Source organism: Aricia agestis, chromosome 6 (assembly GCF_905147365.1).
Source record: "Aricia agestis chromosome 6, ilAriAges1.1, whole genome shotgun sequence".
NCBI classification, from domain to species: domain Eukaryota; kingdom Metazoa; phylum Arthropoda; class Insecta; order Lepidoptera; family Lycaenidae; genus Aricia; species Aricia agestis.
Window position 1 is genome coordinate 12685566 of NC_056411.1, and position 25488 is coordinate 12711053.

General features: G+C 36.3%; 1 protein-coding gene across 1 annotated transcript in view; it reads left to right on the forward strand.

The window, feature by feature from the left end:
• The first annotated feature begins 3434 nt into the window (after positions 1-3434).
• Positions 3435-25488, forward strand: part of LOC121728328 — a 54178-nt gene continuing 32124 nt past the window's right edge. The window contains exons 1-19 of the mRNA XM_042116486.1: positions 3435-3543; positions 13282-13326; positions 13669-13787; positions 14397-14530; positions 14953-15094; positions 15482-15634; positions 16384-16597; positions 16955-17069; positions 17302-17466; positions 17968-18102; positions 18909-19030; positions 19485-19600; positions 19872-20026; positions 20384-20526; positions 21028-21204; positions 22989-23098; positions 23343-23681; positions 24375-24559; positions 24969-25154. Of these exons, the coding sequence (XP_041972420.1) occupies positions 3486-3543; positions 13282-13326; positions 13669-13787; positions 14397-14530; positions 14953-15094; positions 15482-15634; positions 16384-16597; positions 16955-17069; positions 17302-17466; positions 17968-18102; positions 18909-19030; positions 19485-19600; positions 19872-20026; positions 20384-20526; positions 21028-21204; positions 22989-23098; positions 23343-23681; positions 24375-24559; positions 24969-25154 (2813 nt within the window). The 5' untranslated portion in view covers positions 3435-3485. The remainder of the gene's footprint in view (positions 3544-13281; positions 13327-13668; positions 13788-14396; positions 14531-14952; positions 15095-15481; positions 15635-16383; positions 16598-16954; positions 17070-17301; positions 17467-17967; positions 18103-18908; positions 19031-19484; positions 19601-19871; positions 20027-20383; positions 20527-21027; positions 21205-22988; positions 23099-23342; positions 23682-24374; positions 24560-24968; positions 25155-25488) is intronic.

Genomic DNA, 25488 nt, shown 5'->3' on the forward strand with positions numbered 1-25488 from the left:
GAAAAAACATTTTCCAGTAGACCAAACTGTAAATCTAAACCATTCTCGAATCTCCACGAACACACACAAAAAATTTCATCAAAATTGGCCAAGATAAGATAAATCCGTTCAGCCGTTCTCGAGTTTTAGCGAGACTAACGAACAGCAATTGATTTTTATATATATAGATTTATCTTTCGATTTCTATATAGTCTTATTAAAAAAATAATCGGACAGAGTAACAACTTAAGTTAGCTAAAATAAAAAAATAATCGGACAGAGTAACAACTGAAGTTAGCTAAAATTGTGTTTATTTATGTACTATGTATTTTGAGACTATGCAATTTTGTCGCGTTCGCGATTCACTTTCACTTTTGTTGAGTTTCAGAACGCGATATTAGGTCCTCCAACGCGCACGCGAATTTGAACTTTATGCAGCGGTAATAAATTACAAATTGACTCTCCATTTTATTTAGAAAACGTTTGTATGGGAAATAGAAAAATGCTGTTTTGAGGATTTTCCCGGCAATTATTCGAATTTTTCTCACCTTTTAAACCTTCCCTAGACCTCCACGAATAATTCAAGACCAAGATAAGATAAATCCGTTCAGCCGTTCTCGAGTTTTAGCGAGACTAACGAACAGCAATTGATTTTTATATATATAGATGCACATATTTAATACACATCTATGACCCAGGAACTTTGAAAACTTTTTGTTCCGTCGGCGGGAGTCGAACCCGCGACCCCCGGCTTGAGCTAACAAAAGCCCACCAACTGAGCCACCATGCGGTCGTCATGCGGTAATTTTGTATCGCGTCGAAAGACTTTCTTATATTATTTAACAGGTAACAATAAACTATTAGGGACTGAACTTAAGTACATACTTAAGTAGTAATTAGGGTGGATTAACGCAGCTTTTATTTGATTATTAGAAACGAGGTAAAAACCTCATTTTTTTTCGATACATCATTAGCAAATTATCGCATAGTTATAATAGACGCAAAAACACTTTTGTTGTTATGTTACAAGTTACAACGCAGCAGTTCCTGGAAATGCCATTGGGAACGCCAATGCACATGTTGCTCTACATCTAAGTAGAGAAACTTTTGTCCAGCCAAAAAATGTGGATTTTATGTAAAGCAAAATTTGACTATATATTCGCCAGATATTATGATAAACGAGCTTTTGCCTGCGGCTTCGCTCGCGTTAAGAAGTATTATTATATACAAACTTTCATCCCCTATTTGAACCCCTTGGGGTTGGAATTTATCAAAATCCTTTCTTAGCGGATGCCTACGTTATAACATCTACCTGCATGCCAAATTTCAGCCCGATCCGTCCAGTGGTTTGGGCTGTGCGTTGATAGATCACTATGTCAATCAGTCAGTCACCTTTGAGTTTTATATATACAGATGAGGAGTGAATAATTTCACTCTTTTTAGTTATATTTTATAAAGTTTTCTGTAAATACTGTTCTGCTTAGTAACTTTGGATCCAGGATACATAATATTATCTTCATGATATGAGAACTCATTATGTACACCACCACCACCACTTCAGAACTGCTTCAACAACACGAAGCATAAATAGGTACTTACCACTTAATGATGAAATGTTCAAACGCCTATCTTTAAAGGCTCTAGGGTAGGGGTTCGCAAACTGTGCGCCGCGCCGCGGCGCCTGGTTCGCCGTGGAAAGGCAAGAGGCGCCGTGAGTGGATCCTCCATCATTAATCCGTAACCACTAATATTATAAAATACAATTACTTATAATATTAATTATACAGAGCAGGCAGACGATTAATATTCTTTTATTATCATTTACCTGCTTAACCTAACTATAATCATTAAAGGTGTTTATTTATGTATATTTTTGTAATAGCTAGGTAAAGTATAAGGGCGCTGTGACAATATAGACAGACTTGTAAGTGTGCCGCAGGCTGAAAAAGATTGGGAACCCCTGCTCTAGAGTTCTATTCAGTGATTCTCGTTATTTTAAGTATAACACTTTCAAATGGTAAATTATTAGCTCAACATAATAAAATATTATTAAGTATGCTTAAAGAAACTACTTAAAACAAAGTTAAATACATTCGTCGCAATAACAAATCGAAATTTTTAAATGCACATGGCGAAATTTTCCTTAAATTCTGAAATATTTATATGAGTAATAAATTGTTTTAAAGATAACAGATATCTTCACCAAAAAGTTAAAGGCCAATTATAATAACACAGATACAAAAATACACTATACAATATGTAACATTCATTCATTATTTTACACTAGCTGACAAAGCAACGTTTATTAATTATTATTACAAATTACTAATTAGTAATGTAAGAACTTAGCAACTTTACCTATGGACTTAGCCAACACTTTTTCTTTATCGCTTCTTTATAGAATTGCTGAACCAAATGTATGGAATTGGTATAAGCGTTCGATAACATGAAGTCGACTCATGACATATCATTTCCATACATTTTAATCGGTGATTCAACATTTTTAGCTCGCTTATAATCTCCTAAAGCCTTTCAATTAGACGCAAAACGTCTAATTGAAATGTTTAAATACCCTTTATTGTCTGCTGTTTTGATCCCACAATTAGCTTTGATTCATTCCGGATCCTGTTGCGAAATTCTTGTATCATCCTTAACCTAGGGTATGTTTGAGTCCCATGCATGGGCGTACCGAGGGAAGGGCAGGGGGGATCATGTTGACGTCCTTACTAAGTATATTATCTAGTACTTTTATCTGTAAAAATTAAGAAAACGAATTTATGCCATTTGTTTGCAATACAATATTTTTACAACTAAAAATTATTAATTTTTTATTCTATATGGTTCTTATAAACACCTATCTTATGAAAAATCTCATTTGCCCCCCCCCTGGCCCAGAACTTGGGTAATTTCCCCCCCCCCCCCCCTGGCACCAGAACCTGGGTAATTTGCCCCCCCCTGGCCCAGAACCTGGGTACGCCCATGGTCCCATGTAATAATAGGTAGAGTTCTTGACGCTGTACCAATTGCCTATACAATCCTAAAAATGCTGCTCTTTCAGCCCTGCTGCTTTTACACTAAACTTTATATTATAAGCACAGATATCAGAAACAAAGAAAGTTGGTTTAATATCTCTATGATTATAAGGGTGTACCTGTACACCCTTAAGTTTTATCACTTCGTTTTGTCACGTTGTGAACCCTGATTCTGCAATTTTTATCCAATATACAGGTATTGGACAAAAATTGCAGAATCAGGGTTCACAATTGCAGAATATCAGAATCAAATTACACTACCACATTAAACAACCATCTATGTATAATAATGTCCCTAGTCCCTACTTAATTCAAGTAATGGCCGAAGTCCCATTGCAGCTCTTCCGGCGAGATCCCCCTTATCAATGTTTGCCCACAAATACCAATTGGAATAAGATAATGATAATAATTTGACCCCCCGACCCACAGATAGTCATTCCAAGTGTGGTAGTGTGCAGTGACGGTCGTCATGACATGATGTATTGGTTTGTGATTTTTGTGTGCTTCTGCGCAGGAGTCCACGCCTCTGGAAGTAAGTTTTTTTGTAACTAGATTTGTTTTTTCTTCATCTATTGAAGGGTCTTGTAGAGCGTCATTTGTTTTGATGTGTTATTTTCTGCTGGTGTTATTCTGATGCTTTTAAAAAAGCATTGTAGCTAAATGTAAGTAGGTATTCCTTTTATTTTGATTTTACTCTATAAACCTCTGATTATCTGTTTCCGTCTTCTATCGAAAAATCTATGAATTAGGTAAATAATTGTCAATTACACGTTTTCTTGTTATTTTATAGTCATCATCATCAACTTCAACTTGCAGCTGTTAAAGAATATTTGCGATCGTTATTGAATGTTTACATACTCTACAATTTTGATTTTAACGAATTAGATAAATTGAGTTTAATAAGTGAATTCTAATTAATAATAACAATAATAATATTATAATAACATCTATGGACGCTTCACACCATGTTAGTCTGTCCCCGTGGTAAGTACCTGAAGGACTTGTGTTACGGGTACCAGACAACGGAATTATAAATAATATTTAATACTTTTATACTAAGTATACGCATATTTAAGATTTTTATTATATGATACACAATATATTTAATACACATACATGACCCAGGAACTTAGAAAACTTTTTGTTCCGTCGGCGGGATTCAAGCCCGCGACCCCCGGCTTGAGCCACCAACAGCCCACCAACTGAGTCACAGAGGTCGTCAATTAAGTTAATCAGTATTCAGTACTATGTATTTATAGTTTTAATTAAGTAGATACGTATTAAGCTTTTAATCTTGCTGACAATATTTGCATACCCTACTCCCAGTGCGAGATAAGAAATATTCAATAATTATTATTTATTAATCATATTGGTACAATTTAAACATTTTACAAACAGTTACATAAAATTAGTTTAGGTATTATACGAAGTTCCTGTTGCTAAATTTAAGTTTTTAGATGTAAGAAAACCAAATGATTCGGTATCATTAAGAGCACTTAACTATATGCAATTGTTTTACGTTCTCACATAAAAAATGGGTACACAAAGGAAGATTTTTCATCTCCATCTTTCGATTTTTTGTTTACTGTTAAAATAGATACCGTAGGTAGTCCGTACCCGAAACTTGACCCTTTCAATCGGTTATAAATAACTTTCCACCTTTTCTTTGAGATCACTATTGTAATAAGCCAACCTCATTCATATTTTAACTTCAAAAGAGGTAAAATACTTTCAAAAGCGGGAAAAGATAGTAACATTTAATTTATCAAGTACCCAGGTAGCGGAAATAATATATTATGCTACTAAAATTACGGTAACGGCTGAGGTCTCACTAAATTCCCCTAAATGCAACCTTGGGAGACAAATGATCTCCTATACCTCGCATACCTAGTAGGTAGACTGAAAACTTTGTCAAGTGACATATTGAACTGTATGTAGAGTAGATAGAGTTGATATTGGAAAGATTTAAGATTCAGAAACATGTTTCCGTGTCTGAATCCAACGTTATGGAACTTTCAGTAGTACCACTACCAGGCACCAAGAACCTGGTTAGTATTATTTAAGAGGCACGATACTATAATAATCATAAAAATAATACTATTACCACTGCATAGACAGAAAATAAAAGTACCCACAACTAACTATTTTAAGACCCTTACCTTTGCCTATTTAAAGATACTCTTTACTGTAAGAAAAAATAAATATATTTTTAAAGTGTTTAACGAAAAAAACAATAACCAAAAGTTTTTTTGTTTACATCCCAGACGCTATAGTGTACTAGTAGAGTACTTTACCGTACTTTAAATATTATTCAGGGCTTTTGCAAAATTGATGAATCTTTTGTAAATGAGTATTAAGCAGATACCTACTAAGATTAAAAAGCTATTGTTTATTAACCCATCGATCGTGGAATAACGAGACACAATATTATTATTATTATTATTATTATTATTAAGTATGTTTATTTTAAAATATAAGTTTCAGATACTAAACATAAAAGCCTTTAGACGCAATATTATTTTTATTATCGCTGCATAGAAAACGTAACAATAGACATAAAAGTTTTGTGTGGAGGTCTAGGATAGCAATATGAACCTATAACGCACTATAGTGCAGATTATTTCACACGAGCAGGTTTCAATACTCAATCATTTTGTATTCAACAAGGATTCCTCTGTGACATACGATATAAAATTGTACAACAAAATATACACGAAGAGTCGTACTCACGACAGTCGACACCCCCCATACGCGCGTAGATGTGCTTTAAGCTGCACGTCCACTGCATCGGAATCGGAGCGTACCACAGTGTTTAAGAAATTAAAAATTTTAAGAGCAAAGTTTCATCGAAGTGTTAAAAAAATATCATGTGTTAACATGTGGACAGCATTTTTGACGACCAAGGTGATAAAGAATAATTTTTTTTATTATTTGACTGATATATAATTGACTGATTATTTAAATTGTAAATGTTTTATTATTTTACTGATTATAAAAAATAATAATATTTGATGAAACTTTGCTCTTAAATTTTTTAAGGCGCGAATAAAAATTAGAAATTCGTAAATCTCTGGTATGAAACGCGATTCACAAAAAATAAAAATATTGTAGTGTAAAGACTATACCAAAGTATTTTTCAGTTTAGACAGAACGTGCGGAAATCATATAGGAAAGCAGAAAAAAATAAAGTCTAAATATTTAAAAACATTAAAATCTCAGGAACTACTTGTAGGAATGAAATAAAGTGAAAGAATATACAAAATTTGTGTCTCTTAATGATCAATCTAATCAACTGGGTAGCAAGTTTACAAGCCTTCGTAATTAATTTAAATAAAATAATTTCGTTTTCAGGGAGTCAAAAAATTACTATTTTAAAAATTGATTTTCTCAAAAACGAATTAAAATGCGCACACGGGAGTTCTACTCTTGCATTTGAAATATAAGACGCCATCGACTCATTGCATTAACTTAGTCATGTCCGATTTTGGGGATTTCTAAAACACTGTGCGTACGGAGCGTCGTCATTTACGAAATGCCGATGGGGTGCGTCCACTGCATTCGGATTCCGCATCGGCAATTTAGTTATTAATGTATATATGAAATGTGTGCGTTAACGCCTTGGAGTTAAGGTTGGATTTGCTATGTTCAGTTTTGATACATTGTTTCGACGCGCTTTGACTCTGCACCAAATATATAAATTGACCCATAGACGCGGCTGCGGATGACGTCATCGGCATAAATTCCGGTCTCAGGCGCAGAAATGCCGATCCAGTGCACGCAGTACCATACACATAAATACAAATCAACAAATCCGTACGCTCCGTACGCTCCGATTCCGATCCAGTGCACGCGCAGCTTTAAGAGTGTTTCCTTACTTAAATAATGTTGTTTATGAGAAAAACTCATTTCTGGTTTTTACGGATTCTTATAATAAGGTTTTGATTAAAAAAAATAGATAATGAGAATAGGCTCCTATGCTGGGCGCTAGAGCATATAGAATAACCGCATGAAATCTAGAGATTTTGTCATAATATTAATTCCCAGTAAAAAAATATTCTGAGTTTAGTATAACGGAAATGCAATGGCTTGTCGTAGTACTTAAAGTTCTCACTTTGAACTAAAAGAACCACCTAGATATAATATTTTTAATATCATTAAGGAGATGACTTTAAAATGATAGGTCTTTCCATCTAATGAAGCCATAGTAAAATTTATTTTACAGTCAAGATCTTAGAGAAAATTTTAATTAAGTACCTAATTACTAAATTCTATCATGTTTTAACATCTAAGGATTTGATAGGTAAATTCTTTTCAAATGTTGTGTATAATTTTTGTTCGGACTGATTGTCTGTCAAAAAAGATGATCCATGCCTTGAACGGGCACGTATACACTATACATAATACAGGGTGTAACAAAACTAAGTGATAATATTTTAGTGTGTGTACTGTGTATGGGTATCCTATAAAGAATTCACTGTAAAAATATCAGCGCTGAAAGAGTAACTTTCAGGAAGAGTGAGTCTATGCCTCTACGTTTTTAGGGTTCCGTACCCAAAGGGTAAAAACGGGATCCTTTTACTAAGACTTCGTTGTCAATCCGTCTGTCCGTCTGTCGCCAGGCTGTATATTCTCAAGGTCCGCTATAGCTTAACTTCTGAAATTTTCACAGATTGTGTATCTGTTGCCGCTATAACAACAAATACTAAAAACCAAATAACATTAATATTTAAGGGGGGCTCACATACAACAAACGTAATCTTATCATAATATTAATAAGTGAACGAAAAACTTTGTTACCCTTTTTACGAAAAATGGGGAAACGTAGGTGCATGAAATTTTGCACAGTTATAGTTTATAATATGGTGAAGGAGTACATCGAACTTATAATATTTTGAAATTATGCTTTTATCAAACATTTTTTTAACAAATAAGAAATAACACACACTACAACAAACACACATGAGAAATGACATATTTTTGAGTGACAAGCCTATACATACGAATTATACTCTTTTATTTATGGTTGAAGTCTGTTGACAAAAAGTTGACAAATTGAAAATGGATTATAGTTTTTTTATTGAATCTTAGATACTATTATGGCTCCTCTTCAAGATGGGCCATCGTAGTTGGCCATCGCGATGGCCCAGCATGGGGAGGACGCAGTGGCGCAGGATGGCTTATGGCGCCAGCGATGGTTGTGGGGTGGCCGCAGTGTATCGCCTCTACAAGATGGGCCAGCGTAGTTGGCCATCACGATGGCCCAGCGTGGGGAGGACGTAGTGGCGTAGGATGGCTTATGGCGCCAGCGATGGTTGTGGGATGGCGGCGGTGTCGGTTTTTCGGCCGCACATCAAAGGGACCCAGCGACATTGATATACAAAAAACCCAAGATACACATTACACAGTCAACATCTCAAAACCGTCCGCATAAAAATATAAGCGCACAATCTAAAATTGTGCGCTTATTTCAAATAGTCTCGCGTCGCCCGCGTCATTGCAACGTCGTCAAAAATGCCGAAGTGTTCTATGCAAAACTGTAAAATATTACGTCAAGAACGTTAAAAAAATCCTTTTTTTATATAGGGATATCGTATTTTCGGTATGTTAAAGTATTTATTTATTTATTTTTGTGGTTCTTATAACTTAAAACACGTCTTAATAAGTGATTTTGATTTAATTTGTTTCAAAACTTCACTAATTGAATTAAAAAATATATATATGAAAAATACGTCTCACCACCATGACTTGTCCTACCGGCGAAGTTCGGTCATAAAATTTTATTGCTTTTTGTGGACTCCTTTGTAAAAAAACTGTTTATAGTTTGATTACAAGTACCTGTTATAGTAAAGACGAGTATTTGGCGACAGTTTTGAGTCTTACTTTTGTTCGCAACTGTGTACCTTGGGCTTGTATATCAATGCCCAGCGAGCGGTCGAGGAAGGTGAGTGAGGACGTCGTATGTCAATTTACGAATTTCATTCAAAATGACGAGTACGTCGTCTCATAATAATCTTATAAATAAAATTCTCGTGTCACAGTATTTGTGCACGAACTCCTCCAAAACGGCTAAACGAAATTTTGTATGTACATTCGTTAGAATCCTGATAATGGGTTTTCTATCTCATTTTTATATTATTTCTATTGCCTATTAGAAATAATTTATGTGGTAAACCAACGTTTGCCGGGTCAGTTAGTGAAGTTACAAAATTGAAAATTGTACGTGCTGTATAAATATATTGACCATAGATTGTCCATAGTAATTATTATACTTGCTGTTGCCCGCGACTCCGTCTGCGACAGTACAGTATTGTGGGATATGTGCGTGGCGGCCAAAGGAAGATCTTCCGACCGAGCGAGGTGTTATGCCCGGTCAGGCCGAAGCCCACGTGATACATGTCAGCTGTCGTATATATACCGACGCGCTCAGAAAACTTCGATAGCGCGATGCGAGAACGTTAGGCGAATTTGGGGGTACCGCCACATCACTCCCCCCCGAAGACCGGAGGTCGAATCTTGAAGTTTTGTCGCTTGAGTCGCCAGTGCCAGTGAGTTCCAGTGAGTCGGAACGTTTGCAGTGAGTCCCAGTGACTCGGAACTGTAAGCTGCTGCACGGATTGTCGCTTGAGTCGCCAGTGCCAGTGAGTTCCAGTGAGTCGGAACTGTTGCAGTGAGTCCCAGTGACTCGGAACTGTAAGCTGCTGCACGGGATCCAGTGAATCGGATAAGCTGCCGTGCGGGGCCGATGCTACGTGTTGACCAGGAGAGATGTGCTCTGCTTGCTGACCGGTCGGTGTAGTGAGAAAGCCCAATGATGCCGATGCGGAGTCGCCCAGGCCGCGGTACATTGCGGCTAGTGGAAGATGTACCCGATGAGGCGATATGCTGGCTAGCGCGGTGCGGAGGGGCGGGGAGTGATGATGATGAAGGAGGCGAGTTCTGTCGAGGGTCACCAATGTGGAATATGTGCGTGGCGGCCAAAGGAAGATCTTCCGACCGAGCGAGATGTTATGCCCGGTCAGGCCGAAGCCCACGTGATACATGTCAGCTGTCGTATATATACCGACGCGCTCAGAAAACTTCGATAGCGCGATGCAGGAATGTTAGGCGAATTGTGGGTACCGCCACAGTATGTATAATAACAAACATAGATACACACACACACATTGTGCAGTGTGCACATTAATGAAATGATGGTATGTGCTGTACAGATATTGCCGCAGCGGCTAATGCTTCCACGTCCATCTTGAACGACGTTTAGATCACAAGTCACAACTGAACACGGCCATCATGTAGAGACGTTGCGACCATTGTATAGCTATAGCTAGGGAATGCAATGCCGGGATACCGGGATCCCGACATACCGGGATCCCGCATGTATTTTGCGGGAATAATCCCGGTCGAAAATTTAGCGGGATCCCGCGGGACTGGCGGGATTACAAAGAAGCGTGATTCATACGTGCTCTGCGCGCGGGGGTGCGTGAACTGGCTACAGGCAGCCCACTAAACAATTTACATTCAGTTCACCTATAATAATTCACTTTAAATGACAATGATTGTATCAACCAGCGTGGAGGCTGAGCCAACTTTTTCAGCTGCTGGCTAGTGGCTATCTTGCACAGATTACTAGTATATATTCTACCTTGTGCCGAATGTCGTCTTGTGTCGTTGTGCCGTTTGGCAGACACAACTAATACCTTAACTTTTTTAATATATATAGGCGTGTTTTTTAGTTTTTAACTATTATTATAACATAAAATGTTTAGTTTTTTTATATCTAAGGTATGAAGTAGGTATTAATAAGCCCTTGTAAAAAAAGTGACCGAGTTTATTTGAGTTTCTAAGAATAAAACGGTTTCTATCAATTAGTATCAGCGTTGCCAGATTTTTTTTTGTGCCAAGTCGGGACTTTGAAACTTTTTGAGAAAAAAAGCGGGATTCTTCAGTCTAAAGCGGGACAATGTAAGAAAAAGTATAAAATCAAAAGTTTTTTTTTAATTTTTATATTTTTATTTGCGTTAGAATAACGTTTACGTGACAAAAGATAGCTAAAGTAAGCCAAAGAAAATCCACAACTAGAGTTGTGAATGTGAATTGCTCGGTATTCGATAAAAGACGGGTAAAATGACATTTTCTAAAAACGATTCCTAGCTAGATCGATTTATCTCCCCCGAAACCCCCTATATACTAAATTTCATGAAAATCGTTGGAGCCGATTCCAAGATTCCAATTATAGGTATATAAGATAATATTTAAATAAAAAAAAATTAAGGGGACTTCCATACAAAATGCACAATTTTTGGCTTATTTTTTCTATATTTACGGTACGAAACCCTACGTGCGCGAGTCGGACTCGCACTTGGCCGATTATTATTTTATCTTAAAGATCTTTCAAATTCGTTTTATGGTCAGTGGATTGGCGGGGCAGTCATTTTTTGCTAATTTTTAAAGGGTCATATTTTTTATTTGCATATCAGTAAATTTAGAAAAAATCTAACGTAGAGAACGAAAAATCATTTGTCTAGAAGTATTGTCCAGGGAGTAAATTGGGGAATACGTTTGTATGGAAAAACAGTGTTAACGTTCCCTCGTAATAGTTATAATGTTATAGTATTTTAAATAATGAGCCAATAAAGAAAATATAAGCTCAACCGGACCTACTTACAGAGAACCGGAGGTACCTACTTAGATTTTTATATAGTCAAAATATTTTATGGTGGCACCAGCGGTCATTGACCTTTCTGATCTTGGAGCCATGTGAAAAATGATCGCACCGTATTCACTCTAGCGGTCTTTATCCGTCATGTGACTTTTTCGGTCTTTGAATAGATATAAGCTCCGTAAATATATTTATTAGTAAGAAAGAATTACGATAATGTCTTATAGAGTAATTTTAATGAAGTAGATATTATCTTCATACAATAAGTAATTAGTTCACAAGTTCAAGGGCAATGAACTTGCGGGTCTTGCATTTTATCAAATTACAATATTTTTGTAATCACGCTATATATTACGCAAGTTATGACTTATGGCCAGTTGTGACTTATGTAGTTTATTACGATTTATTTGCTAAAATATGATTATCATCGAAAAGGACACAAGCCGCCATAATTACATCCAAATAATATGAGAATTGAGACGTATAATCGATATAAAGTATCTAAGGATTCTTACTTTTTGTGTACAAGTTTTGTGATCAGGAGCGTGCTAAAAATTTTATGTCAAGTGTCACTGGTGGCACGCGTGCCATTGGATCGCCATCCCTACTGTAGGCTAAGGTGGTTGAATTTCGTCCTTGCCCAAGTGCAATTAAATCGTGAACACGCTGTGTGCGTACTGCGTACATACGTAGAGGATATCGTACATACGATTCAACGATGCTATCATTAGTAATTAATTATAGTTATATTATTGTAGCTACTCATCACTCCTTCTTCAGTCTACAATCTACATTCTTATATTATTTTCTTAAATTATCCTTTTATTTCTGTTCCATGGCAGAACCTCTGAAGTACTCTGAACCTAATGCTATTTACAGAAGCCACCTTTAATTAGGATCTAATGGGTTCGCTTCTAAGCGGTGTTACGTAACACTATCGCTCAAGTAACTTATCTGAAAGTGATCTTCCAGTGACAAGGGTTAGACAAGGATCTACGGAAACTCCGACGTTGAGAATTTCCCTTTATATCTACTATCTTCGCCGGCTGTCTATATTAGAGATCCCCAGTAAATAACTATGTCACGGCTCACGCCCTTATATTTTATCGGAACAAAAATCAAAGGGCTAGCTAAATATAACTTGTAAGTAAGTTGTACATAGGTAATATCCATGTAAGTAGTTACATAAGGCAGAGTTAACTATTATTATTTAATACGTAGATATAAATAAGTAGTAAGTAACCTGTAATAGTTAATTTTACCTTTAAGCAAAGGTGGTAGGTATACCGTCATGATTTAGAGTTTAGACTATGATAATAATATGTCCTTTTTACAAAAGCTATGTTATTGGGGTAAAATTTTAAAAGTCTTAACTAAACGGACTGTAATACGCAGGACTCCATTTTGGTACTTGATATTTGTTTATACATTATACATTAGTGACATTACTGATTATAATCAGTAATGTCACTAATGTATAATGTATAATGCAAATAGGAACATGGTTTATCTATAAACCATGTTCCTATTTGCATTTTGTTCTAATTTGAAGTTTTATCAATTTTGTACTCGAATCAGGATAACTAATTTAATAATCAATGATTTCGTTTTCAGATTCACTAAAAGATCCCTTCATTTGCGGACCACCTACATGCGCAGGTATTTTTTCTTGCAACTTTACACAACATTTTTTGCATTGCAAGAAGTAGAAGTACCTACCAAATTTTTGACTTTGACATAAAAGTGACAGAATCACTTATCAGCTGTTGCCGGCATAGACATAATGCGTAAACAAACAAAGTTAAATGTTAATTTTAATTTATTAAAATTATTTGGGCTTTCAAAATTTAAACTATATTTTTGCTTTACTTTTTACATTCTTAATCATATAGTTTTTGCTTCTACTTCCCAAATGCGGTAAGAAAGTGAAGTAATGAGGTGTATAACATTGTCTATTTTATTTCTATAATATTAAACACACATTTATTTTGTTATTTACAGAATCTGTAAAGTTCAAGTATCTGACACCAGTAATCTATCGGTATCAGTACAAAGTTGGTGTCGAGTCATACTTTGCTGGTTCAAGTAATAATCGGTCAACTTTAGATGTATCAGCTGAAGTGAGTATATTCTTTGAATCGTCGTAATAAACTTAATAAGCAAGTTTTAAATATTATTTGTGAGAGAAAAGAAGCTTTGTTTATCTACAGTGTAAACAAAGCGTTAAGCGACTTACTTGCCTAGAAATATTCTACACTATCTACAAAGATAGTTTTGTTTGTAAATTACACTTTACTTTGTGTAGGCTCTGAAACTCAATTCAGACACATAAATTTGCCCATGGTATAGCCAATTACAGACTATTATTATTTTTTTTCTTCTTTATAGCCTATAGCAGCCTTTCCCAAAGTGGGCGATAACTCCACCTTGTGGGCGCTAAAGGTCTAAAGGTGTGGGACCCAGAGAAAAAATGGGAGTGTTGTGTAGAGGCTTGGGGGGTGATTCGTAATTTAATTTCATCTGGATGCATTTTAAATTGAAACAATAGAGGTGCTAAAGCATTATTAATTATTGTTCTCAAAGTGGGCAGTAGACAAAATAAGTTTGGGAACCCCTGGCCTATAGGATGATGTATAGTTCCAGTGTTAATTTCTTTTGTGTGTATGAAGTGCAGTCAACATTTCTTTGAAAGCTATTTTCTCATATAATTTATTCTTCTTATTTTCAAGGTAATAGTGCAGTTCTATAAACCCTGCGAGGGTCTGCTGCAGCTGGCTAATGTCATACTTATTGATCAAGATGAAAATTATCCAGTGGAAAGGGCAGAAAAGTTTATTCACGCTGTCTCTCTCCATGATCTCAGGTGGATTAAAACTGTATTTTCTCTTAACAATGTGCTTTTTGTGAAAGTGGTTCATGATCATGGGTTGATTACAGATAGGTCTGTTATTCAATTGGGCTATGTCAAGTCAATCAGTCTAAACCAAACCAAATCCAAACCAATGTCTCTAATATTAAATTATAATGAACTATTCTGATAATATGCCAAGCGTTTATTGTCTTATTTAAGTAGTTATAATAACTTTAATCTTAGAGTCTGTTTATTTTATTACATAGTTAATTTTTGCTGCCTTTTACTTTGTATTGACCAATAGAGACAAAATATATCAATTAACTAGCTAGCTGATTAGTTATTATGTAGGTTGTTTCACTTTCTACTACTAATGTGGCCAGTGAAGCAGACCCAAAAAGCCTTGTCATAAAATACTGACCGTCATTTCACAGGTTTTCATTTCATGATGGCATCATATCAGAGATATGTCCCGATGAGACGGAGGAGGATTGGGTCCTTAATTTTAAGAGGGCCATACTTTCACTGTTTCAAAATAGTATGAAGAGATTTGATATCCATTTTAATGGTGTTGAGGTAAGCCATAACAAAGTTTATGTTATTTCTAAACTTTGGAACTTTTAAAGTTGTATAAAAGCAATATTGGCTTGAGTTTTAATCATATTTTTATTTAAGACTTATGCCTCTAGTCCACTGACGCTGCGAAACCAATGCGAAACAGCAATAGAGCGAGATGCCATTTAACGCACTGTCGTGTGGCGGATGAGATAGTAAATCGGTTCGCTGCTGTTTCGCAGTTCGCAGCATCGGTGGACTAGAGGCGTTAAAACATAAAATGAAACATTTTTATGTCATATTTTTTTATTTCTCATAAGGAATTGAAAAGTCTTATAAAAAATTGTATTGTAAAAGTATTGTCCATATTTTTACCTGATTATAATAATTATTGTTATTTGATTACAGCAAGACATACATGGTACATGTAATGTGGAGTATGCAGTCAGGGGACAAGAGAACACCAGTCTAATATTAGTGAAGACAAGAGACCTTTCACAGTGTACCAACAGATACAAGTACTTGTCAATATTACAGACTGTTCGCTACAACTTCCAAAGTGTAAGTATACTATGATCACTACCCACTATGGATATATAAAATGTGTCCCGAGTCCGACACCAGTGTCCTATCCTTTTATGTCATGACTCATGATGCATCGAAAAATTGGCTCTCGAATGTTATCACTACTGTGGTAGTTTACTTGTTTTAGTGTTTTCTATTACATAGAATGCAGCCTACTCCTCTTTTAAAGCTGTTCCATACTTGTAACATTTTGCCATTTGATTTTGGGCAAATTGAATGGTTGACGATTGCTTCTAAGTTCTATACAAATAACTTAAAATTAGATGTCCTTTGGAACCAACCAACCTTATCATACATCAGTTTGAATAGGGTAAACGACTGGTAGATTGGACAGTACTAGTCATTGGAAAAAGCACAAAAACACAATATTTATTAATGTTGCTTTAAAAATTTCCTGTTTTTAAAGTAAAAGGACACCTGTTTTTAAAGAAAAACACTCAGTTTTTAAAGCAAAATTAATAAATATGGTGTTTTTGTGCTTTTTCCAATGACTAGTACTGTCCAATCTACCAGTCGTTTACCCTATTCAAACTGATGTATGATTAGGTTGGTTGGTTCCAAAGGACATCTAATTTTAAGTTATTTGTATAGAACTTAGAAGCAATCGTCAACCATTGGACAGTACCATGTCCAATCTACTAGTCATTTACCTTATAATCCTCTTAAACTCTCTTGCTTATTATAATTATTCGACGTGTTAATTTATGAAAATGATAATATTACAGAAATTCCAAACATGGCCGGTACTGAAGTCTCAGAGCAAGTGTCGTATAACGGTGGACCATCACATCTACAAAGCCATCAGCTGTCGCGAGCGCCATCTGTTCGAGCCGTTCTCGGGGCGAAACTCCGGCGCTATGACCACGGTGGTACAGGATCTCGTGCTGATGAGTGAGACAAACAGAACTGGGTCTGATTCTATACAGACTAATGATAGAAGTGAGTATTGAATGGTACTTGAGTTTGTGCTCCGTATCCAATTGTTTTGAAAAATAATTACTTATTAAATCTTTTTTGTTAAGTACTTAAGTAATTTTTTTAAACTGTTATATGGTAGGAACACCAAATCTTATGAAAAAGAATTGAATGTTTTGGTTATTAAATCTAACATAATATTATTGTATTATTCATTTTAAATCTTTGTCATAAAAGAATGGATTAACAGGCAACTTAAATTCTCTGACCTGTGTGCTTGATTAGAATAGACCTCTATTAAAAAAGGCTTTCTGATGGCCGAACTTCATTTTATATTTTTGCCACGCGTATTTTATTTTACCATATTTTTATTAATTTCAGCTTGGTCGCAAATCCAGAAGCGTTCGAACATATTCCATTCGCACTCTCCGTACTATGGTCGCACCAACACAGGCGAAGTTAAGTCCGCAAGAGATGTGCTCAAACTGCTGTGTCTGTAAGTCATTTTACTTTAATACTGCAGTTAAATGGATAAAGAAGAGAAATAATGTTCATATTTAATAATAATATGCAATTTTAAACATTGTAGAAAATGTTGTTGCAACCTTTGTCTTTGCTGACAAAATGAATATTGTATATGTTGCATACAGATGTTTAGGAAATTATAGGTTATATATATTACAGTATTGTTTAATAAAAATATATTGAGTCTTATATTCAATTTCCAGTGTAAAGCCTCACACGGATGACCAGCCATCGTCTGTGGACGACAACATGGACAGCGGGTCAGTGGTGGGTCTGTGGGGGCGGCTGGTGCGCGCGGCCCGCAAGCTGCACCACCCCGCGCTCGCGCAGCTGTTAGCGCGCGCGTCCGCACTCTGCCCCGCTGCCAAGTGAGTGTATATATTATACAGTGCCGATTTTTGTACTACCAACGCCCTGAGCGAGATTTCTTCGGCGCCTAGCCCAGGAGATCTAGGCGGTCGCCCGCCCTAACGCCGCTATTGGTATTATAGGTATATGTTACGCTCAAAGATCGAAAACGCTCAGTGAACTGAAAAATAGCTCACAACGCGCTGTGGTCACAGTAAAACATCCACATGGCGAAATTCGTGTTATGGCTCTAATGAAAACGCACACGACGCGTTGTGGCAATACAGAAAGACCAAATAGCGAAATTCGTGTCGTGGCTGACATGGCTATTCGATCTCAACGCGTTGTGGCAATGAATTATGTTGATTATATTGATTATTTTGATAGTAATGATTACGACGCACACTACTTTCCAATATGGATCCTACTCGACCTAGTCTGGAATCTCTGGATTGATGAAAGATTTAATAAAATATTGCATGTCATATATTATATCTCTAATAACATTGAGTCAATTTCAGCAAGCACATCTTAGACGCGTTGCCGTACGTGGCGAGCCCGGGGTCGGTGGAGCTGATCAAGAACATGATAGTGGAGAAGCAGGTGGACAGCGAAACAAGACACGAGTGGCTCATGTCCATGGCGATGATACCCAGGTACTTGTGACCATGGCATACATAGAGATTTATGAAGTAATGGATTAACAAAGAAAAGCTGTCATTTCGTATATATTTTTTTCTTTTTTTATCCCTTTAGCTGTGGCGGTCATATTGAAAAAAAAGCGCATCTGTGGGGTTAATATCAAAATTTCATTTTTCATTTCAGAATTTAAAGACAAACTGATCTGTCCCTTGTGTAGGGACACTGTGTTCACCTATGAGGCTGACATTAACACTGACTGTTAAAAGCCTCTATAACCCTTCAACTGTTGACCACGCTCTAGGAGCTTGATGTCAAAAATGCGCGCATCTGTGGACCGCGCTCCTGGAGCTCGATTATCACCTTCGTGTTTTATTTTAACCACAGTATATCGTAAACTATATCTTTACCGCTCTAACTTGCACAAAGTGTTCTTAATATAACAAAGACGAGCTATAGTCACTTCTAATGGCTCTAAAACACACTTACGACGATTGCTAGAAGTTTCAAACTTGACCCTTGTCTTAAAATCGCGCGCGTACTGACAAGTTTTGTTTTTTGTAAAGCTTGTAGATTGAAAAAAATGTATGGAGAAGTGTGTTTTTCTTATTGATGAATGTTAAATAATGTTTATTTATGTAAATTTAACAAAAATATTTAAAATTATTTTTCATATTTTTTATTAAAAGAAACGCTGGTTTTCCTGGCATTTTTCGTAATTTTTCGCATTTGACTCTGACTCTGTAATACAACTTGTAGTTGTATACTGAGTAATTTGGTCTCATACCGTACGTAATACATAATTACACTCTTTTTTTTGCAGACCAAAGCTAGAAATGTTAAAGAGTATGCTGGAGTTGTTACAAACTGAGAAGTATGACAAAGTGATAAGTTTCACAGTATCATCTATGGTGCACTCATATTGTAAACACAGCGGGAAAACACGTGAGTTTTACGAGCAATTATTATTTTGTTTTTTAATATTGTCATCATGTGTGGAATATTTCAATGTTCTACACATGATGAATATGGGAGACTGAGCTTGCACCAGAGGCGTGGTTATATTTACTAGGCTAACTTAACTTTAACCTTAACTTTGATCACAGAATTTAATAGATGTCTGTTGTGTTTATTTTTCTATTAAAGCTACAATGACAATTAATGGGATTGAGACAGGGAAAATATTTGTTATAACAACACTGTGAGCCATAGTAAATTTTGGTTATCGTAAAATATGGCGTCGCTCGAGTGGTTAACCAAAGATTTGACATTTTGCACTGTAGTTATAGTTACAGTTATGGTTAAAGTAAGTTGGTACAACCCACCTTTAGAATTAACTTCAACTGTTATCTGAAAATAAAGAAACACCATAAAATCTTTATAATAAAATAAAATTCAGTTCAAGAGTGCTGCGAAGAAGAAATACCGAAGCAAATTTTGGAGACATTCCAATCAATAGTCACTGAAATTCAAGACAAGGATATCCTCAACGCACCCAGAGAAGAGAGAGACCATGTAAGCTTTAGTTTTGTTATATATAAACTTAAACTTAACTTACTAGAGTTAAAGTAAATAGGTACTATATAGGTAGGCATCATGTAGGACATTCTAAAAACATTTATTTTAAATTTATTCAGAAATAAAACAATTTTGATTTTGACTTAATTAAATCGGTAATTTATAAAAGTGAAAATTTTTAGTTATTTTTTTGGTTGATTTGTTGTTTTTTTTTTTATTGGTTATATTGGTTATTCTGCTGTGTTACAATTACGCTATTTACTTGCAGCTAGCGATTGCCATGAAAGCGCTAGGCAACATAGGCGGTTTCGGTCAGGAGTTTGCGGAGCGCCTGCTGCGTATAGCGGGCGACCCACTGTTGGACGTGCGTGCACGCATCGCCGCTGTCGACGCCTTCCGACGTACACCTTGTACGGATACTAGGTAATGTATTCCTTCTTATTACCCGAAATATTGCAGAAAAGGGGGCTATGATTCTGACCTGTATGTATGTATGCTATGGATGTTCGTCTGTTGCCTCAAACTTCTAAACTAGTTATACCAATATACGACAAATGATGTGTTGTTGGAAGCCTATTGATCGTCCGCTTATTATATGCTACATGATTTCATGTTAGAATGGCTACAACATCCTCTAGAAGACATAAAGTAAAGAAGTAAAAAAATACGTTTATATGTGGGGTATCAAATGAAGAGTTGGGACATTTCAAAATATTTAAACTTCACAGATATGTCGGGACAACGTCCGACGGGCCCTATAGTAATTTATAATATTCCCAGGGAGTTCTTCCTGGAACTGTACCGGCACCACGCCGTGGACGTGGAGGTGCGGGTGTCGTCGTACCTGCAGGTGATGCGCTGCCCCGACCTCGCCACACTCCGCAACATCTTCCACACGCTGCGCAACGAGCCCGTCAACCAAGGTATAAAGTGCGATCGCGGTTAGCGAGCGACTTCAGGGCGGAGCGGGTGCGCAGCGAATACGTCCCGAATACGTCGAGGACACGTAGCTGATACGCAACGATTGCAGTGACTTAACTTTTGAAATTTTAGAACGCTGATATCGCGTTGCGCGTTTGCGACGTAGTTCCTGCGTGCCCGTTCCGCCCCGAATCCGGACGCTAACCGTTAGTATGAAAAGACGATGAAACAATCCATTCCATCCATTCCTTGTCTCCTTCACTTATATACACTTCGATATAGTATGTTATATAGCATAAAGCATTTCAAGCAGGTACGTGACAGCAATATGTTCTATGATTTATGGGTTAAAATTCTAAAGATACATATAAAAGCCCCAAACTTCCAAAGTTGCAGAAAAAATGCGACAGGTCCTTAGTAAAAAATCGACAAACGCTGAAATATTAAATGTATTTGTAAATTATTTAAAAGATTTAAAATATTATTTAACAATATTTTCCCAGTGGCAACATTCGTATGGAGTCACCTCAACAACCTGGGTCAATCTTCGCTTCCGTCGCGTGTGGAGATACAGGGCCTGCTATCTGGCAACACCATGCCGCAGCTTGAAGACAGTCCAGACTTCAGAATGTTCTCCAGAAACTACGAGGAGAGCGTGTTCTTCGATCAGTATAACGCAGGTTACTTATATGTATGATTATATGGATGACAATTCAGATTTTCGCCAAGGTCGTATCCCAGGTAACGTATCATAATATTGCACTACGCGGTTATTGTCATTGTCATAACTTTATGAAACAATAATTGTCAAAAGCGGATAGTATTATGCAGTATACACCAAGCACATCTACTGATAGTAGATGTGCTTGGTGTATACTGCAAAATAATAATTATGTGCTCGTTTCTTCGTGATACGAAGAAACGAGCACATAATTATTATTTTAAAATCAAACATTTTCCACTGACCCTTAAGACATCGATAATAATAATATTAGAGATGTTCCGATCATGACTTTGGCCGACTAGCCGACTAGCCGATTAGTCGGTTGCAAAGAAGCCGACTAATCGGCCGACCGTTTCATATGTTTTCGACTTTCGTAACGCTTCGTTTACTAAAGTAAGTCGCATACGCAGCCTGCGAACGTGTCGGATCGTGTTCTGGTTATGTTAACGTCATATAAAGCGGACCGCGGCAGTCCTAGAGTGCCACGTTATTAAAATTGTTTAACATAAAGAAGATATTATGATGTTATTAAATAAATGTCATAGATATTTATTTACAAGCAAAAAATTTCAGAAAGACAATAAATTAATTTCAAAACAATCAAGGTTTTTCTTAAATGTAAATGTGCTAAATTATTACAGAATTGAAATTAAAAACTTACGTAAGTTTATAACTCACAATTAATATAATATTTTAATAGCTGTTCTAAGAGCCAATCTAAGAGATTCTAATGAGAATACCCATATCATCTTATAACGCATTTAGTATAATGTCAGCCAGACCCTAAAATTTCGTTTATGATTGAATTGTTACATCTTGCATAACACTGTCCATGGCGACTTCGTAAAAATTTTATAATTAAATATGTTATTTTTTGATTATTGCACTTTTAGTTTAGAATAACATGTAAATTTAATAAGACAAACACAAAGAGACCAGCTTAATTTTACGCAAATACCCTAGCATCCAACTTAAATAAACCAAGATTCGACGAGAGGGTCGACAAAAATACAAGCAATTTAAGCATAATTTTAAACAATTCACTTACAGATGAAAGGTTTTTTGTGGTTATTCCTATATTAAAAGTCGTATCTGTATGACTTCTGCACCATTTTACAGTGCATTTAGGCATTTTAACAACAATAATATTGTAAAAAGCTACGTAAAAAGTAAGTAAACAAACCTATGTAAACAAATTGTAAAATGAGTTTGACAAAATTGTCATGTCAACCTGGTTGAATGTCACTCGAGTATACATACACGAAAAATGTGTACCGAACACATGCATAAATATGCATGTATTCGGGTCACATTTTGTAGCCTTTTGGTGCACTTTTTTTGACGGAGTTACTCTTCCTTAGTTTTTATTATATGTAGAGTATAAAGTATAGATGGTATTTAAAGGAAAATATTATAGAAATAAACAAGAGTTAAAAGTTGTCCTGTTGATCCTGGCGACACAGGAGTTGCAGTGATGGGAATGTATGGTGGGCCTTTTTGCCCGTTTAAGAGTTAAAAGAATTTCGCCAGTACCTTAACTTTATGAAATTATGCAACATTATATATGCAGTTGTGTAGTTATTGGTATAAAATCTGAAGTATTTGAACACAGTTCTTTATCACCGCCATTATTACTTACTACACTCCTATTACCTATAACTGAAACATAACTCTTTATTCTGTATAATATTTATGTATTTAATGTAAACGAATGTTTTTGTATCTGTGAATGTGTTGTAGGTGGCAACTACGAGGCAAACGTGATCTTCTCCCCGGACTCGTACATCCCGCGCTCCGTGTCTTTGAATCTCACTATTGACATGTTCGGTGAATCTATTAACTTGTTTGAGGTTAGTGAAAATTATTTATTAAATAAAACACTTTAGTGCCCTGTGACAAGTCAGCCACAGCGTACGTCCAATATTTAATGCATGCAGAGTTGTAAAATGACAATTTAATTATTATAAAAAAAAATTAGATATAAATATCTTTTATGTGTACTAATTATTTCTATTAACAGTTAAAAAATCAAACATTCCGCTAAATTGTGCGCTAACTAGTTGTATTAAAGTAAGTAAAATGTTTTCTCTGCAGATGAAAGGACGCGGCGAAGGATTCGAAACCTACTTCGAAGGATGGTTTGGTACCAACGGAACTCTAAACAAAAATAAAATCGCTGAAAAAATTACTGACAGAATCAGTAAATTCAGGTTCGCGAGATCCGCAAACGAAACGGAGGATATCCGAGCGAAAATCGACGATCTTGGATACGAAAACAATGCGCTTAAGCACCGTTATCCCATGGCAGAGTTGAGTTTCAGAGTCTTTGGAAACGAAATATCGTTTTGGAGTGCTGAAGGTAATGATGAGATACAAAAGTCACTACAACGATTAGACCCTAAATTGAGGATTTTGGAGATTTTATCGGGAAAAGTAAGTTTTTACTTATTGAAATATTATAACATTAATTATTATGACATAAGTCACATAGTTTTAAGTGTAAGTACTCACATACGGTTTTGCTCGATCGAGCAATCATGTAGAGTAAAAACCACGGCTCAGGCTTTCGTCCACACATTCAGCATTGCTCGATAGTTTTACTCCTGTTCGAAGGAAATTAGCTACAAATAATAAAAACTAGTGTCGAAAAAATTGTCAAGCCGGCTCGATTCGAGCCTTCAAACGGGCTCGATGCGAGCCTTCGAGCTGTGAGTTTTGCGGTCCACACGGTGGATTTTGCTCGATTTTGAGTAAAACTATCGAGCAAAACCGTATGTGAATACTTAGCATTAGAATAAGTGTACTTTTAAAAACAAAAATCGGTAGTACGCTATATATGCTTAAAGTACGCAAATGAAAAACCTTAAAGAACCAAGTCTGAATATTATGTCCAAATTCTATCATATTAACCGACTTATATAAAGCGCAATATCAGTAAGGCTTTACTTGTATATGTTTAGAATGGTGCGAGTACTTTCATCAACAACGGTAGGATAAACTTAGGTATCCCGTGTATTTCATTCAGAGCATAATAACTGATATCGCCTATCGTCAAGATCTATTAGCCTTAGGGGATAATTACTTTTCATTTTACACCAGCATACTATACATATGTGTATATTCCAGGAAATATCCTACAACAAAGCGTCTCTATTCCTCGACACCACATTCTCCGTGCCCACCGGGTGTGGTCTGCCTCTCAACATGAACCTCATGGGGACCAGTTACGTGAACACCAAGATGGCGGGCACCGTGGTCGACAAGTTCTCGAGGTCCGGCAACCTGGACTTTGAAGGGAAGATTAGTCCTAGGTGAGTCATTATCACACTATCACACTACCCTAATATTATAAATGCGAAAGTTTGTCACTTTGTATATTTGTTACTCCTTCACGTCTGAAGGACCAGAACGATTATAATAAAATTTGGTATGGAGTTAGTTGATGTCGATTAACATAATATAAGCTACTTTTACACGACTTACTAATGGAAATATTTTTGTAATGGACAATTTTAAAGTTTCTTGACTTAACTAAGGAAGCCGAGGAACTCGAGCTTTTTTTTAAGGGGGGTAGATCTAAAATACTAACATGTTATGTTATAAGAACTTACTTTAAGTTTCCAAACAATCGTTTCCAGCGCTGTCTGTTTCTATCGTCTTGCTTGAATAATTATTATAATCACGTTGAGTTTGTTTTAATATCTTTTTTTTCTTGTCTAGTGTGGCAGTAAGCGTAGCGGCTACTATGAGCGTGAACGCTGACTCGCTAGCAGCTAGTGGCATAAGACTATCCGCGCGACTGTACACTGCCACAGCGGTAGAGGCCAAGCTGGCCGTACGAGGCATTGGACTGGTGCGTCTAGACCTGTCCCTACCTAGGGATAAACAGGAGATATTCGCTGCCAAGTAAGTAAACATTGCATGTCTGGGAAAATGAGACAGCAATAATATACCATGGCGAGTGAAGGAGACAAGTAGCTTTGATCCAAAGCTTCTTGTCTCCTTCTCTTCCTCCTCCCAAAGCCTTTGGCCTTATTCCACAACCCTACTTTAGTGGATAATAAACTGCCCAAAGTCAAGTCAAATAGGGAAGGTATTTTCTGTTTTCAATTAAGCAAACTAAGACTATTTGATGACAAAGTCCCTTGTGTACTATAAGATAAGTTTTTGTATGTACATGCACAGACCAGTAAATACTAGTTTAACTAGTCTCTGGTACTTGTCAGTCGAATTACGTTAA